This window comes from Dysidea avara, chromosome 9, assembly GCF_963678975.1.
Source record: "Dysidea avara chromosome 9, odDysAvar1.4, whole genome shotgun sequence".
NCBI classification, from domain to species: domain Eukaryota; kingdom Metazoa; phylum Porifera; class Demospongiae; order Dictyoceratida; family Dysideidae; genus Dysidea; species Dysidea avara.
Genome location: NC_089280.1, coordinates 6,801,372 through 6,820,384, shown reverse-complemented (window position 1 = coordinate 6,820,384; position 19,013 = coordinate 6,801,372). Strand labels below are relative to the sequence as shown.

The 19,013-nt window shown below is 37.6% G+C and overlaps 1 protein-coding gene and 1 long non-coding RNA gene across 2 annotated transcripts; one reads left to right on the top strand and one right to left on the bottom strand.

Annotated features, from left to right (window-relative positions):
- Positions 1–5,532: 5,532 nt before the first annotated feature.
- LOC136265505 (uncharacterized) lies at positions 5,533–7,993 on the bottom strand. The gene is made up of 2 exons (XM_066060378.1): positions 7,897–7,993; positions 5,533–7,373 (listed from the first exon to the last, which is right to left on the bottom strand). Exon 2 carries the CDS (start codon positions 7,072–7,074, stop codon positions 5,671–5,673), a length of 1,404 nt encoding a protein of 467 aa, XP_065916450.1. The 5' UTR covers positions 7,075–7,373; positions 7,897–7,993; the 3' UTR covers positions 5,533–5,670.
- An 8-nt stretch (positions 7,994–8,001) lies between these two features.
- On the top strand, positions 8,002–18,735 carry LOC136265506 (uncharacterized). The gene is made up of 3 exons (XR_010705567.1): positions 8,002–8,122; positions 15,222–15,427; positions 18,402–18,735. It is a non-coding gene; the product is annotated as an uncharacterized lncRNA (long non-coding RNA).
- Positions 18,736–19,013: the final 278 nt, after the last annotated feature.

Sequence of the window (19,013 nt, the reverse complement as noted above, 5' to 3'; positions counted from 1 at the left end):
TACAGTATATTCAATTAATCACTTGACCAACTAATGAATAATCAATCCTGTCCTCAACCAAGGTTACTGTCCTATACTGAGGGATACCGTCTGTTTGTTTTGGACCTACTTGACATGGTCATTATTAGTGAGTTCAACTTACAGTATAAATATGTCACTTTATTTACAACCTGAAGCTTCACGTTGGCATCATGAGAATGCAACGTTGCGTCTAAGCCAACTTTTCAAACACTACAATGGATATTATTTCACATCTGATCCAAACAAGCCAGCATATAGCAACTCTGTAACATTCGTGTAAAGCATGCATGGTAGGGCTGTGCGATAATAGTAAAACCTGTATCTCGATAAGTGACAACCATTTTATCTCAATAATCGATATTATCTCGATAATAATGTAATATTAGCACAGTTTTACATATTTGTTGACATAAAGTCCTTGTCAAGTCAGAAAATTACCTGTTCCTATTAATTCGATACCTTGCCAAAGGTTTTTCATCTGACTGTGGTTGATATACATTAGATTATGGAGATTTACTATTATCTTGATAATGAAAATCATTATCTAATTTACAATAGGTGATTTAGGTATCCAGATATCTTTTTATCTAAATTATCTCCCAGCCCTAATGCATGCGCATGAAGTTCTATTTGTATCATAGAAGAAAAAATTATTTTATTTCGCAACCATTTAAACTATAACACGTAACAACTACAACTGTTGATTTACGTACAATTGATACAGCAATGGTGTCTTCGCCATGATGACAGTTATCTTTCTTGGGAGCTTCATTTCTGGCACCAGTTGCTATTATTGGCTAGAGAAAAACATAACACTCTTAACACAATAAAGTATTTCTACTACATCACTAAGTAACTGAGACAACAGTTACTTACTCACTTTATTGTGTGCAGTCATTTCTTGTAGCCTGAGGGTAATTGGATTGGTCTCATAATGTCATCAACCACAAAAACTCCAAGACAAGACTCAGCAATTTGTTAACAGTGAAACAAGAGTAAAACTTGTTTGTATGTGTGTGTGTCGTGTGTCGGTAGGTAAAATTTGGAAGATGATCTCTATGACCTATTGACACTTTATGCAACAAAGTCACCAGCCAACTTGAATGTGACCAACCTAATACCACCTGTTTAATAGGGTCAATGTGTTCATATATTATCAGGAAACCATAAAGGTGCTAACTTTCCATATTTTCTTAGCAAAGAAACAAGTCAATACAACATTAGATAGACAACAACTCATATTATGGCAAATACCAAAGCCAACATTCGTAGTATGGCTACATTAGGCAGGTCAATTTGTTCACAAATGACACATTGTAATTGGTAGCCACTGCATGGTGTGAGCACTCCTACACATTGCAATACACAAAATGGGCATGACTCCATGTATACTCGTGATCAGTGGATGTGGTAAAGCTGGGACGAGGCTATGGTGTGTGTTAATATACTTCTACATCATCCAACAAAATAATTCATTTTACATGTAATCTGGTCCAAGTTAAACTCAAATATTGTATAAGTACAGATGACCCGACCTGGTTTCAACCCTGGCATGGACCCACATGCAAACTTGAACACACACACACACACACACACACACACACACACACACACACACACACACACACACACACACACACACACACACACACACACACACACACACACACACACACACACACACACACACACACACACACACACACACACACACAAACAAACAACACTATTAACTAGACAGATGCTAAACAGCATTATGGAGGTGTGAGGCTTTCCATGTTTGATATGTAAACTTTGCGGAACGGTCAGACATTCATACTGACAGTTGAAGTGACGAAGCCTGTACACATATGATCATGTGAATCAAGGAAATTTTTAAAAGGCGATACCAGGATAAGCAGTTCTTAGATCGCCATAGTTGAATATGTGTAGTGTGTATAGTACAATACAAAGAAACGATCAAGTGTACTCAATTAGGTTATAATAGTGTAAGTTATACGCTTAATTGTATGTGTGTAGAGAGTGGACACACATTGTCACATCCCACATACTTCTGATTACTCAACTCATTTCTACCTAAGTCATCCGTGACATAGAGGCATATGCATGTAAGCAGAATTGTCTAATGACTATTGCAATTCCCCACCACTGCCTGACCTGATTGAGTGTGACACTGTAGTACTTAGGACAATATTTTAATTTACTCTTCCTTAGGGGACAGAATAGCTGCTAACACTACATTGGAGTTAAACAACTCAGAAAATGATTGCCTCAGCCCTACACATATATGAGACTATGCTTAGTGTACACATATACTGTGCCAGTGACATGAACCAGTTATGTACCTTCCATATTGAAGCTATCAAGCCAGCTCAGCGCTATCTGGTAAACAGATATATACCATCTTGTGATCTAGATACCCGTCCTGTCCATGGTTAAAACATAATCACCAAAAGGCCATTCGTTATGTTTTGTTACGCAGAGAAACACGGTTGAGCATGAGGTACTCAACTCACGTGAGTAGGAGCGCGCCTATGTTAAAGTCTGCACATAACGAGACTCGTAAATAGTAACTTATAAATTTGTGGTATGTTGCATCAGGACTGTTCATGTACAGTGATCAAAGGTCACTGCGTTTTTCAGTTTCACAAGCATGCTGGGAGCTACCGTAGTCTGGCGTAGAAGTGGTTGAGATCTTGCATGACAGTAATCTTAAACTGAGGTAGGTGTGATTGTATAGACTTTACTGAGCAAAATAACAATAACATGTTACCTCACGTGGCTAACCGTAGGAGTTAATGTCTGAGCATAGTAAAATTTGGAACTCATTAAGTGATGATATTGTATCATGCACAACACTGGAACAGTTTAAACTGGACTAGATTTGACTATTTAATTTACCAAACTAATTTTCTGTACTTTTATAGCTACTCTTGTTAGAGGTTTTTCACGGCACATTAAAATAACAATAGATAATAGCTAGAGTACACATTATTTTGTTATGTACCCTTGATAATAGACACTGTATGGGTGTCTCAGTTATCTGTGATCATAGGCCAGGCAAACTTGATTGTTTCTCATCCTCACCCGCATCCCTTTATACCCCACCGCCTCTAATTTTAATATTGCTGTTACCAATCATGTGCACACTTATTTTGATGCTAAGAAGGCTAGCTATCATTTTACAGCACTGCAAATGTCACTTGCACCTCAGTACTAGTTCTTAAAAGGCATAAGCTAAACTCTATTGTAACAGACAACTTGATTTGGAGTATTTTCTTTAACAATGAATAATGAAAAATGACCTCCTGAAAATCTGATTTTTTGTGGATGAGAAACAAGTAATCAAGTTTGCCTGGCCTTACTTTGACAATCCAATCTTTAAACAATATAGCGTAATCATGAGATATGACTGGCATTAATTCAATGGCCCTTTCATTTTGAATCTTTTTCCCTCACCCAAATATGGGTGGATCAAGGGGGATGTACTACTAGGATTGTAAACGTATGGAGTTGAGGGGGGGGGGGGGGGTTTCCCCCCAGAAGCTAAAGCTACTTATATATTTCATGCAGGACTGACTGAAATTTTGAGTTTTCTGCACAAATAGGCTTTCTGTAGTCTGTAGTCTGTATTGATCAAGAGTTATAGGGATCAGTAATGTAACAGTCATAAGTAGTTCAGTAATATTAACCAATTGTCATACAAAGGATCAATCTATAATTCTAGTTGTGCCCATTGATGGATTCTTAAGTGTTGCATGTGGTGACTGTTCTATTCAGTATAGAGTATTTGACTGACTGCTCTATTTGATATTGTTTAAAGTTTTCAATTGCTTGCAATTATTTTGGAAGGGGGGAGCATGTGCTCCCAGATCCTCTACTGCCAAAGTGGTCTGCATGGGTACAAGACTTAAATGGCTGAGATTTAAAAATGTCATCATACGGACATTCATGCCTACAAATAATATAAAATTAAGATATGATATATTTGAATTCGTGGTGTACCCATAGCTACTAGCTATGCAATTGCCCAATTGGAATTAGGCACTGTCTTCCCATCAAGAACTTGGGAATTGCTCTCTATAGCTACTTGGTGTAGTTTGTTTTCAGTAGTCAGTAACATATCGTTTAATACATTATAGCACTATAAACTAATTAAGTATTTTACATGAAATATTTCACAAAAACAACCACTCTGAGGTCCATGGACTCAAAGGCACTTTGCCTTGTCTCAGAGGAGGTTGGTCATGTGTCATCATTCATCTTGTAATATCAAAGGAAAGGTTGAACTAATTCAACCTTCACAGAGGACGGATTGTATATCCATACCAGAGCGTCCCAGTTGTATTACAAGCCTTCTCAGTACAATGCGCTGCTTTCCTAGCTGCTAAAACAAGCCTTAACACATAGAACAATGCTTGGTTGCATAATTTAGTGTCATAGGATTATGATGCATGGCCAACCTCCTCTGGCCTTGTCTGTTTCAGGTATAGTTAATTAATTGATTTTTTAAAACAGCAACGATCACTCCTTATTTTTTGTCACTAGTCTTTGCAGTTGGTTATGAAGTTTTAGAGCTGTTTGAAGGCTTCATTATGAAGTATTAAACACCAGCACCACTATAATTATTTTAGAGGCACTTAGAACATACGAAGGTGGTGAGTGACAGTTTGACAGCTGTGTTTCAAGCGAGTTTGCAGTAAATGGTGCATTCTTCATGAGTTATATAAATTGATTTGGCCTGACAAGGTGTTATCAAAAGAAGTAGGGCTCTTCCACACACAGGCATTTGCCCCAAATGCCCCATCCTGGATCTGCCATTGGGCTATAGCTACCAGTTAACAATGAACTTTACAAAGTGCTCAATAGTCTGCATGCTTATTCATGCGTTGCAGTCTCAGAGTAGGTGTTTGTATTATGAAATGGCCAGTAGGTATATGAAACCTTGTTATATTGCCACAGTTTTCTAATAACTATATAACCAGCAGAAAGTATGGTATTCTCCATGCCAAGATACATCATGCATGGATTCAGTTATTAAAGCTACATGTTGATGTGTTGCAATGTATCATTAATTTTGCTATATATTTCTTGTTTGCAGCTTTCTAGCAATCTTTTCGTGTGCCATTTATGCCATCAGTCCAGTACTAAGTATAGGCGTGCATGCACACATTAAATATACCTGCATTAATATAGCTGCACAAAGTTTAATTCTGTACCACAAATAGAGTAGTTGGTATATGGATATAGTGAAACAGCTACACTAATAGAGCATTAATGAAATTATAATACTGTGAACATTGTATGGGGCAGTTAGCAAAATAGTTAGAATTTTTTTTGGAAACCCTAAAAGCACTTTTCACTTGGTATTAATATAAACCCACAGCCTGGAGCCCCACTATATAGCCTTTTCTGATCGCTATACTTTATTCAGTATACATTCAATCATCCCACAACCTTTAAGACAAAGCATAGGCAGTAAGAGGGGCTCTTGTGGTACCCTCAGCCTTCCATGTTTCACATGTTGCTTGTGCTTCGTACACTGTACTACATAAGACACAAACTTTATAGCATGTACATAATAATACATTTACGGTAATATATACTATATACATTTAAAAATTAAATCTAATTAATGGTTTGTGCTCATTAAAGTTGTCCATCAGGCTTTGGTCTAGTTGAAGTTGGTGGAGGTATAGATGTATCATTGTCTGAAGCCTGTACTGGATCCATGAGTTGAAAAGTTTCTGGAAAGTCTTCAGGTAATTCTGTAGTGTTATTATGTTGTTGCCTGAAACCTTGTGCTGAGGGTTCTTCATTAAAATTCACCAATTGTAGGGGTTCATTATTTGCAGCTGGTTGTTGTAGATTATCACTTTCAATATCCCGTTTTCCATCTGCAACAGGTACTTTTGTAGGCTGAGCTATGCATGGACTTGGATCTTGAGTAGCTTTACAGTGCTTTGCAATAAAATAGTAGACACAAAGAATAATTATAACACTAACAGCAACTATTGCAGTTACCACAACACTACCAACTATTAAACCTGCAGTTTCCCAGCCACTATCACTGTTTGATTCACTGATTGAACCATGCATATGGTCAACACAACTTATGTTACTAGCAGAGTTGATAATCCTGAACCCTGTATTGCGAACTGTTAGTGTTTCTAGTGGTACGACGTGTGGTCCCACAATGACATAAAATGTAATTTCCTGCTGCCTGTTAAGCAAGTGAAACATTTTATCATTCATTACTTCTATATGGATGACTTGTATATTGCCAGTTGGTACGATTTGGCTAATGTTTTCCTCATCTGAATGGAATTTGGTAACATTAATAAGCATAACACCATGGCTACCTTGTGCAAGACAGATTAAATAATGAGTATCTGGTCCAATCATGTTCTTGCATTTACTAGGATCATCTACAGTACTGACTAGTGAGTATTGTCTTGTTGTCCCACCTTCGAATACGATCAATGTTCTGAGGTTAGCAGTAAAGGATACGAGGTAGGTAAGATTGTACGAGTTAAATGCAACTGTTTCAGTTGAAATAACACTTTGTGAAAAACTTTGTGTAGTAGATGAAAAGTATGAGTGGACAACTCCATTTAGAAAATCATTAGTAGATAATTCTATTCGAATTCCAATAAAGGATCCATTGTTAGCAATTGCTGGCACAAGACGGTCAATCTTCAGATCGTGGTCTCCATAATCATACGTTTCAGATTCCTGTTCACCCAGGTCTATTTCATGTAATGTGCTGGTCCCTTGTTCAGCAATGTACAGTTTCACTGAATGCCCAATCTGACTGACATACTGTAAGATCACTGGGTTGGTCAGATTAGTTGTAGACAAGCTGTAACTACACAAACCACGTCTTGAAATATCAGTCCATACTCCATCACGCATGGAGACTTTAAAGTAAGACACGCAAGGGATCGGCACACTGTCGTTCACTGCACAGAATCCAACTATTTCGTCTCCTCGGTAAGCCACGCCCACTGGTCGACAGTAGACATCAATTGTATTCCAGGTCTCAGTGTCCATATCAAACACATCTATATTGTTTCTTCCGAGTTGTCCAGCAGGAAACAATAAAGCATGACGGTCATCATACGTGATTAAAATGCCGTCTTCTCCTGCGTGTGATTCATCGTCAACCGGGGACGGCAACCGACTTGGCGCAGAAGCTCTACCAAGCGTACTTACGGATCCTGATGGACCAGTTCCATTCACATTAACTCGGTTGATCTGCTTATCGTCATACACAATAAACAATTCCGCTCTCCCCTCACATCTTGGAGTACTGACCACCTGAACACCTTCCAGATTAAATAGAATATAAACTAAAAAAGAGAAAAAGAAGCCTCGTGAAACCCCAAACATCATCAAATCAATGAATACTATTCCTAGTACCACAAACAAGTTTCGATTACTTCATTCTAGTAGTGTGTGGGGGCATACACCATAGATATTATAGCTATGCATACATGATGCAACAGGGAAAAACCGTCTGCATCGTTGTGTCACGTGAGTAGCTACGCCCTCCAGCTAAATACAACTCTGTAAAACCATAGATAATTATTATCTATGATAAAACCTTGCGTTCCATAACCTCGACCACAACTGACTCTTTATTCTATCCTATCACTGCACTACCATAGATATGCTGTGGGGTTTCTACACTGTCACGTGCAAGCTGACTCGGCAGTTCTGAGGCAGAGCGTGCATATGGCACACCGCTTGTAACAAAAATACCCCTCCTTTATAACGTTATTATACCAACGTTATAACTATAAGCATTAGTCTACCTTATGATCCCTCCTTCATAAGCCTATAACACCTCCTTTTATTTATAACAAGGCTTACGACAGCATCTAGGACAGCATACTTCATAAGATGATAATCGAGATATCAGTGAGATGATATCGATAAGAGGGCAGAAGCATGAGGAGTATTGATGTCCCTGACGTTAAATTTTTAACATAAATACATGACTCGGAAATAAACGGAGATAAACTTCAAAGATTGTAGCTGCACCACGTGAAAGATCAGCCAAACTGGCAATTGTGCGATAATGACGCCGTTTGTGATGGTGAGCGTGTAGAGTAAAAAGTATGTTGATGACGATGATGACAAACGTTGCCTGACTATTACGGTGTGCACTAATTAGGTTTGTTGCACAAACCACACTGACACGTATGGTAACGTTAAGACAGAGATGCCAACCTCTCAACAATTTTAGGAGTGAGACCTCAAACACTACCAGTGGACTAGACTCAAGTGCAGCTCCAGGATTTTAGGTAGTGAAGACCAAAAAAAAAACCAAATAAGCACAGGGCTAACGATGAGGCGTGAGAAATGTGTGAGGACTAAGCTGAAAGAGTGAGAAACAAGATTAGGCGTGAGAGCGTGAGATTACTAGCCAAAGAGTGAGACTCATGCCTAATGTGTGAGAGTTGGCATGTCTGATTAAAACCACAATCACCATGTGATTACAATGCTGCCACAATTATAGTCAAAAATCCTGGTGGCTGCTTGTGCCCCTATTTGTACTCTTGTTAGTATGGCCTTTCAGCCATCATCAATATCACCAGTAGACAATTGGAATCCCCACCTGATGTTAAAATCACAACTGTTCTCATTACCACATCACATCACATCCATTTATAATTAGTGTCGTATACATACCTCCAAACTGTTTTGATACTTACCATGAGCTACTACACAGTTATCTTACCAGTTTAGTAAATGATCGTGAATCAACTCCAATTATTCTATTGGGAGACTTCAATTTTCCGGATATTGACTGGGACACTTATAGTGGTTCTTCTTCAAATTCAACGAAATTTTGTGACTTACTTTTTCAATTAAACCTCCAACAATTAGTCAATGAGCCTAATCATAATCAAGGAAATATTCTCGACTTAACAATTACTAACAATGAAGATATTGTGCACAATGTATATATATATTCACCTTCAAAACTACCAGCCAATGTCATCTGATCACTTTGTTATCTCCTTTAGTGTCAAGTCAAATACGGATCTTATAACATTAAAAATTCCTCAAGTTAATCTTTGATTTTTCAAAAGCAAACTACCCTGGTCTCATCAATTATTTATCTCATGTTGATTTTACTGTGTGTGAACAGCTATCAGACATAGATTCCACCTGGCTCTTTATCAAGAACAGCATTACAAAAGGAATGGACCTGTTTATTCCCAAAATTAGATTAAGCTCTTCCTCATTTCCCAAGTGGTACACTTCTAACATTCACCACCAAATCAAGTGCCTTCGAACTCTTAGAAAGAAATACAAATCCCATCCTACCTATCACAGTTTTAATCGCATTAATGTAGCTGGAAACAATCTCCAAAATTGCATCCAACAGGCCAAAGCCAATTTTGAAGCAAATTTAGTCCATAATTTAGTATTTAGTAACCACTCAAAAATATTCCAGCATGTGAGAAGCATCACTAAATTAGCTTCTGTCCCTGCCACAGTCTTCTTTGATAATAGTTCTGCCACCCAAGATATTGACAAGGCAATTCTATTCATTAGGTACTTCTACTCTGTCTTTTCCCAGAATACTTATACTCTACCTCAATTTGAAGACATGCCTTCAACAAATTCCACTTTAGACTCCATCAGCATCACTGAAGAAGAAGTCTACAATGCTTTACTATCACTTGACTCTACAAAGGCAACTGGCATTGATGGAATTAGCCCTGCAGTCCTAAAAAAACTGTGCAATTGTTTTAACTAAACCTTTGCACTACCTGTTTTCATATGCCATATTAAATTGCTGTCTTCCTTCTGAATGGCAGATCCATTGTATCATCCCTATCTTCAAAGCTGTCAACAAGAATAGTGTCTCAAATTACAGACCCATATCCTTACTCTGCATTGTGTCTAAAGTACTTGAACGCATTATTTACAACGAAGTCATCAATTCTATTTTTGATCGTATCTCCACCTCTCGATTTGGATTCATGAAAGGACGCTCAACCCTACAACAACTTCTTATGTTTCTTAAACATATCTATGAGCAAAAAACCCAAACTAACGTGATCTATTTAGCCTTTTGCAAGGCTTTTGACTGAGTTCCACATAATTTACTGCTTCTAAAACTATGGCAAATTGGTATTACTGGTGACCTGTGGTGGTGGTTCAAATCTTATCTTAATAATCGATTCCAATGTGTACGTCTCAATAGTTCTTACTCAACAATACTCCCTGTCTTATCAGGTGTGCCCCAGGGGAGTATCCTTGGACCACTTTTGTTCTTAGTTTACATCAATGACTTATTCCTATCCATCCATCACTCCAATGCATTATCTTTTGCTGATGACACAAAATTATTCAAATTTATTTTTGAACTACTTGACTCCCTAAAACTTCAGGATGACCTCAACTCTTTATCTAACTGGTCTCATGACTACTTATCTTTCAACACCAACACATTTAGACACCTTTCCTTTAACACAGAGCTTATAATTACCACTTCTTATAACATAGACGATTCCTCGATAATGTATAGCAACACCCATCATGACCTAGGTATTATTTTATTGACTGACTTGTCTTGGAAAGATCACTACAATCACATTTCATCCAAAGCTTACAGAACACTTGGATTACTTAGACATAGATTCAGCCAATCTATCAACATTACAACAAAGCAAACCCTCTATTTAGCACTGGTTAGATCCCAACTACTATATTGTTCCCTATTGTGGCATCCCTACCTTATCCAAGATATCTCTGCTCTTGAAAGAATACAGCGCCGAGCCACCAAATGTATCCTGAATGACTACATCTCTGACTACAAAACACGCTTTATCAAACTCAACTTGTCACCATTAATGTATACTTTTGATCTATGTGACATCCTGTTCTTTATTAAATCAATGAAAAATCCATTCGATCATTTTGACATCCGAACCTTCATCAATTTCTGCCACCATTCTACCAGGTCTTCTTCCTGTAACAAACTTGAACATGTTTTCACATCATCTAACAAACAAAGAAATTTTTACTTCAACAGACTACCTAGAACTTTCAACAGCCTACCTACAATTGACTTAACTAAACCATTTCTTACCATCAAAGCTCAGTTAATCCAAATTCTATGGCAGCATTTTATGAAGAACTTTAATCCTGATAACTTATAGTATAGCAGCGTAGCCCCCAAAATTGGCAATATTGTGCACTTTTTCATAAAACCATGAAACTTTCCACATAAATAGTACTCCTCATGACATGAAATTTTAGATATAGTGCCATCGCTGAGTTGACCTTTGGTGACTTTTACGGCCATTTTTGTATAGAAAATTAATCATTTTTGTCTTTAATTCCCTGAGGCAGTAATTAACTTGTTAAAACATGGTACCAAACAAAAGATCTTGCTGATAGAAACAACTTGGTTTTTATTTGAAGTCAATAGGTGATTTCATTACAAAGTTATGATCATTTTTACTAGCTGCAAAATTTGATAAATTTACCTGCCCTTGTGGTGTGAATTACCTGTGGGAAGATAATTGTGCATAAATTTATCAAATTTTGCAGCTAATAAAAATACTCATAACTTAAGAATGAAATCACTTACTGACTTCAAATAAAAACCAAGTTTTTTCTATCAGCAAGATCTTTTGTTTGGTACCATGTTTTAACAAGTTAATTACTGCCTCAGGGAGTTAAAGACAAAAATGATCAATTTTCTGTACAAAAATGGTAACAAATGTCACCAAAGGTCAAATCAGCGATGGCACTATATCTGAAAATACATGTATTGAGGAGTACTGTTTATGTGGAAAGTTTCATGGCTTTATGAAAAAGTGCACAATTTTTGGGTTGTGCCGCTATACTATTACACAGTCTTCATTTTTCTTGTCCCTGCACCATCTGTTCTAAACACTCCAAGCCACCAAACTTTAATGCACACGGACATGACTAAAACACGGAACGGACTGGGAAAACGGACTAGCAAACGGACTGGGAAGAACTTGCCTGAAAAACGTTTTTTGGCCATAAAATTCACTGTATAGCTGCTAGAAAAGAATATAACACGCAACAACGACCTGAAACAAATTTCTGAACTGCTCTGAACACAATGTTGAAATCTGCTCAAGCCGATATTAAGCCCTGCGCTTTAAAGATAGTCTGAAATTAAATTCATTTTGTATTTAATTAAAAGCGCACTTTCGTTTCGCATGTGTAAACAAGAAGCTTTAAACCTGTTAAGACACTATGTTACTTGGAATTCGTGGTCTGGTTAATTGCTACAATTAGTTTGATGGCTGATCTTCAGTTTTACAGGTGACAGCTCATGACAGGTAGGCTTCGTGGCACATTGTATTTAATCAGCTGGCAAGGCACTGGCTACTACAAATACAGTCTGTGTTATTTTGTTTGTTTAAATTGTAGCTAACTGACAACTTCGCGCTCACACTGGCAGACTGGCGCTTTGTAAATTATCCCAGGGTTTAATGGTGGCTTGAGCACATGTTTAGAGGTTTGTTTAAGGCTGTTGTTACGTGTTATATTCTTTGTAGCAGCGATTTATTGAGTTCTATGGCAAAAAACATTTTCAGGGAAGTTCCTTCCCTGAAAATGTTTTTTTCCCAGTCTGTTCCGTGTTTTAGTCATGTCCAATGCACACAATAGTTAGTTATTATAAGTAATTAAGTACTAACCTCAGGATCTGGTACTTGCTACCAGATTCCTTTAGTGCAACTTGCTCATGCAGCTATATATAACTACTGTTTGTATTTTTAACATTGCACTATAAAGCTTTTTACTACTATTAAAACAACTAATCGAAGGAGCCTAATTTACAACTATTGATTCGTTGAAATGTGACATTAAACACCATCTTATTGCCTAGCTATTCCCATGTACTGAGGACATAATTTTTTTGTTATGTATGTTGGAGGATGATACACATCCACAGTTTGCAACTAATCCTTGGATATAGTATGTACAGTGTGTGAATCGTGTATCTGTCGTACTGGCAGCATTTGTTCCCAATAATCAATTTTTACAAAGTGGAGCAGATTTGGAGCCTAACTTAAATTGGCTATGACATATCATTTTATGCCACAATCATGTCATGGCTATTGCAGCATCCTAGAGGAAATTTAATAGTACAGATCTCGCAGAACTGTGCGAGCATAAGAATTTGGTGTTAGTCACTTTGTTTAAGCATGTACAAGCCCACAAAAACACGTACTTCAAGAATTTGTGTGTATCCATTCCTCTGCTAGGTCTCACTATTCTATGAGTGTGAATTGATACAGTACCTTTGGGGTGAGAGTATGAGTTTGTAGCTACAGTACTGTATGTATATGTTAAAGCATAGCCGCGAGTGCTATATATGAAAAATAAAGTACGAGGTGCGCGGCCGAGTACTTTATTTTTCATATAGCACGAGCAAGGCTATGCTTTAAATGATTTATGGAACTTTCTAGTCGTGTAGCTTCACCATACACTAGGACTCGTAATTAACAAGCGTTGCACGAACTATTAGCAGCCTGAACGCACATAAACTAGTTTAACAAAGTAACTCACGCGTATTTCACCATAGTTTGGCATAGTAGACGTTCATCGCGTCTTTTGGCAGGCTTTGCTCGCAACCCACAATCGATTCTATTGTGAGTCACATGGTGAAGTATTTCCATGATATCTCCGGGACTTGTCCGTTTACATTAACAAACGTAACAGCAACGTTGCCTTCTCCCACCCATCATTGAAGCATTTAGGTATGTCTATAAAAGCAATCCAGTGGTGGAACTTGTACCGGCTGGGGTGATTGATCACTCAGCGCGGCGAGGCTATCAGCCTTCACCGGCTTGGGTGATTAGTCGTACTGGCGCGAGCCCCGTAGGCTATTAGCCTACACTAAGGCACGTGGGCAACTCTGCTTTATTGCCCACAAAGAGTGCTTTATTGCACCGCAAAGAGTGCTTTATTGAACGAATAAAGCACTCTTTGTGGTCAATGAAGCAGTTGGCCGGCTGAGAGTGTACTTTATGAAATTTAAAGTACACTTTTTCCTTTGATCTCGCCCACGCAAAGTTCTATAAGTTATAGTTAAAGCACCGCTGCATGTGTGTATGGAAAATACAGCATGAGGGGGTGTGTTGAGAGGCTAATACAGCACGAGGTGAAGCTGAGTGCTGTATTTGCCTTGAGACATCCCCCGAGTACTGTATTTTTTGTACACACAAGCAAGGCTGTACTTTAAGTGTTATATTGTACTTCCTAGTCATCAGGCTTGGAGTGATTTCCTCTAGTATTCAAACCGCTGCGATTTTTGGTGATCAGGATATTAGTTAAGTGTTTAACTAATCTATTTCTAGTCGTAGAACGAACTAATAGGATTAGTTTGGCTAGTTTTAGCGAGTCACAATGTCATGCACGTGATCAATCGTGCTGTCTTAGTGGAGTCGTCTTTAAAAAGCTTCATGATCAGACGATCAGTAAGTGTTTATACAATCTATTCCTAGCTGTAGAACGAACTTGTAGGATTAGTTTGGCTGGTTTTAGCAATTTACAGTGTGTTGTTTACGTAACATTCCTTAAATAAATTCTCCACATAACTGTACTGTATTTTCCCAAGTGTGCTGTATTTGCCCAATTAAGCGCTGTATTTGCCCAATTAGCTGCGTAACTGTACTGTATGACTGATACAGTACAGTTATGCGGTTGATTAGTACTGTATGGATGATAGTGGCATCGCTTTGATCCTCCCACACAAAGTACAATATACTAATATAGTATGCTCTTTTCAAATACATCCTGTAAGCACATATTAATGTGAATTGTATACTGTGTACAGTATGTTTCAGTATAGACAGTTAGTTACATTCATTATTAACAAACAATTATTCACTGCAATTTAAACCTTTGTAGCAATTTATTTTACTATAACACATACATACAGAACTGATTTAACGTTTACATTGTACCATGTAAATATGTAGCCAATTTGATTTCATTAGTATATAACTAAGTTATGAGAGGAATTTTCTTAAATTCACTCAATATGCCCATGGAAGTTATTTGCCCGTTTTTTACTTTTTATCAAGAGTTCATATAATTTATTATGAACTCTTGGTTTTGTTGTATAAAGAGTACAATACATTACCAGTACCTAGTGTACATCAGTTAGTATACTACACTCACTGCAGGTAGTATTGAAGTACCAGTAGCTGATTGTTGTTAGAAAAGCTACTCTGCACGTAAAGAACAATAGACAATGGAACGGTTTCTTCATTACTGCATGGGAGGTGGACCAACAAGACAGTTAACAACCATCAGCTGGTGATGAGGTGAAGAACAAGAAGGAGGAGGAAGAGAGAAGAATATCCTACCTTAAGGACTGGCACTATGCTAAGTGAGTATCTGTTGTGTAGTGTAGTATTGCTTCCTGTGTTGTCCCATCCATGTCCCATCCATGTCCCATCCATGTCCCATCCATGCAGTACTTGTATACATGTCAGACATGTGGAAGTTTTCATGCACACACTACATACAGGACACACATACGTGTACATACTCATATTCACACACACACACGCACGCACGCACGCACGCACGCACGCACGCACGCACGCACGCACGCACACACACACACATACACACGCGCGCGACCTGCTCAACAGGTCACCTGAGCCCTAATTGTAGGCTATCACCTAACCAAGGGACAATTTCCTGGACAATAGCAGGACTTAAGTTGTTGATCTGATTCTGAACCTATGCTAGAGTGTGTCCATTTTGTACAGTAATTCCTTATGGTGGCTTGAATGTAAGATATGAATTAATTTGCATGCCTCTCTCTATTTCAGTACTAGATATACACTGTAGTTGGAAAGCCGTAAAGATATTAATCTGGGACTGTTTGGAAAGTACTGTATATAGTAGAGTTGTGTGATGTTATAGTCTAAATTACTGGGATACACATTACATATTGTTATGAGGTCAAGCTGTTATAATTCTGTGTAATTAATCCAAAACAACAGTCTATTACATTAAATGGAAGCCCTAGTTTGTGTCTGGATTTGGAGGGGCAACTTCATGGCCTAAAACAAAACCACATTTGTGACTGGGCCTGTGAAAACAGGGCATGTGGGCACAAACTAACCCCATCACACTAAAAGTCCTATCTCAGTACTGGTGCATTCTGTAATTTGCATTACAACGCCAATTCAATGCTTACTCAGTGTTAAAAATTTCATTGCCATACCATATTAGTATAAAAAGTTATGAGTAGAGGAAGTTTGAAAAAGTAGGCAAAAATCATGTGCCCACATTTGCTGTTTTCGCAGACCCAGTCACATTTACAGAGCCTGGCTTAAAACCAATGTTTCCTCAATAACTGCATGATCATGATATTAATCTGCTGGCAGTGAGTAAAATTAGATGAACTATCAAAACAGTTGTTTAATTCTCTCTCTTACCTTTCAATAAGATCACGTAGTTGCCAATATATAAAAATCCTCTGTACGTAGAAACAAGAGTTCATAAAAAATAGTGATTATGACTGAACTCTTTGTAGAAAGATGTTCAGACTTCCAAGATTTCTGTGTGGAATACTACATGTGTCAGATATCTGTACTGAAACTGCAAGCTAGGAAAAGAGAACTTTTAGAATTTCCGTGACTCATAACTTCATATCATCATGCTATTGCCATACAATTTTCAGCTCTTACTTCATCCAGTCTTTATTTGGCCATTTTAAATACTGATATATGGCCTATTAAGCAAAGATTATGGTCACCAATCAACCCAAGCATACTTACTATAGTATCTACACAGGGGCGTAGGAAGCATGGGTGCCATGGGTGCTTGGGCACCCATAAATATTTCCAGTTGCATAACTGATGGGTGTCAGCACACTGTACTATATATTACTGAAAAGATTGAGATACTCTAATAGAGCAGTCAATGACTCTAAAAGCAGTCACACTTGTGACTTTTTTTTTTTTTTTTTGGTCTTCAGCTTTAACACTGGACACCCATAAGTTAAATATCTTCCTATTCCCCTGCTACCTATATGTTAGATGGGACCTGTGAGAAGGCTAGGCCTGTAAATAGTGTTAAACTGCTCAACCAAAAACCTGATGGAAAAGAGGATAGTACTTCACTTGCTTTTAAAGTTGACCTACGTAATATGATATGTAACAATATATAGTTGTTATGAAGTATTCCTTATAATTATGCATACATTTAATTCTTGTGGGCTTGTGTATACATTACAAGTTTATTCTAACGTTTTTGTAGTGAAATTCCTTGACAATAATAATGTTTAGTATGTGGTTATCACTTTCAGTTTAACTGAAAGTTGTGTGGTTAGGATCACAGAAAAGAAAATGAAATAATTATAGGTCCCAACTCAAATTTGTAGTTTTGTAACTCTATAAAAGTCACAGTAGCTACCCTGTGCCCCTGCAGCCTTCATTGCCAAACTTGTGCATTTACGGAAAAATTCTTTAATTGTGCCTGCCAGTAGGTGTTCTTTGTTTTGGTATAGCCTACAAACCACAGGGGGAACTTTTAGGCCAGTTAAAACTGCAGCAGCTTTCATTGCCGAACTAACACTTTTAGAGAAGAATTCCTTTAATTGTGTGTCTGCCAGTGCATGAGTGTTATTTGCTTTAGCCTACAAACCATGGGGAACCTTTAGATCAGCAACAGTTTATTTTGGCTTTGTGGTTTTTCACTTAGGTAATTAACAGGGAATATTTCAGTGGTTAATAATAAATTCTTGTGTGTATAAATAGTGGTTGACCTTTTGTTGAGTCTCTTCATGAATAAGAAGCTTTATTTTAATCGAACTTCAAAGCATTGCTCACTTACCATTTTCTAAGGATCCTTAGAGGACCTACTACTGAACATAAGCAGTAGAAAATGTAACTGTTAAATAATTGTGCTATGCCACCAAACAATTGACAATTTCCACTAAATAGTTGACAATTTCCTTTAAGCTAGTCTCACAAGGGCAGCTTGTATTTTTTGCATATCCACTGCTCATATTCAGCAGGCTGCACTGTGGTTTAGCTAGCGAGATTCAGTAAATCCAACCATAGAATGTAAAATGTGTCAGTCCAATGGTCCAGTCCACTGAATGGTGATGACCTATCAGATGGCATTTATTAAATTGTTGTCGTTCCCATTCAGTAGATTATGTTACAGCGGAAATATATAACTTCATCCATAGACATAAATTACATAACACAACCTTTAAGGTCACAAACATTGTTTTAGGTATGAGTGTATGTACGTTTAAACAGTATTTGTGTAACTACTTAATGAACGCAAAAAAGTGAGAGATACATCACTGTATGTGATATTTTTTTTGACTTTAATAGTGTCACTTTTCTTGATGAGGTTGGAGAGGATTTTTGGGGAGACTCCAAGTCTAGAATGGCACCAAAGGATTGATGAATAACCATTGTTCCAGTAATCAGATGGAGAAGTATCTTTGAGTGGTCGTTGGCATGGTGGACGAGATAGCAATAGTGACATCTTTGTGTGCATATTGGTATATGCTATGCATTGCTTTGTATTATTTGGGCCATATGGTTTGTCACAGGATATGATGCAGTATGTGTCATCAATCACTAATGCTGTTCTAAGAGTATAACTAATACCAAGTATATATTATTATGTATAATAAAATAGTGCTATTTGACAATTCCTTGACGAAGTAACCAGCTAGTTTTGTTTCTGTTATTGTGGTAAAATATTTTTTCTGGTAGACAGAATGATGTGTTGCCAACATGAATGATGCAAATTCTTAGTTATTCAGTGCAAAATGAAATAACATTGTGAATTTTGGCATCAGTGCAAAGAGAAGGTCGGTACTTCTAAATACATATACATGCAGGAAGACTATTTCAATGCCATGTTACCACGTGTAGAGATTTTTGGGATGGCTGTGCTATTAATGTGGACAAAAACAAATACTTCTCCACAGTATA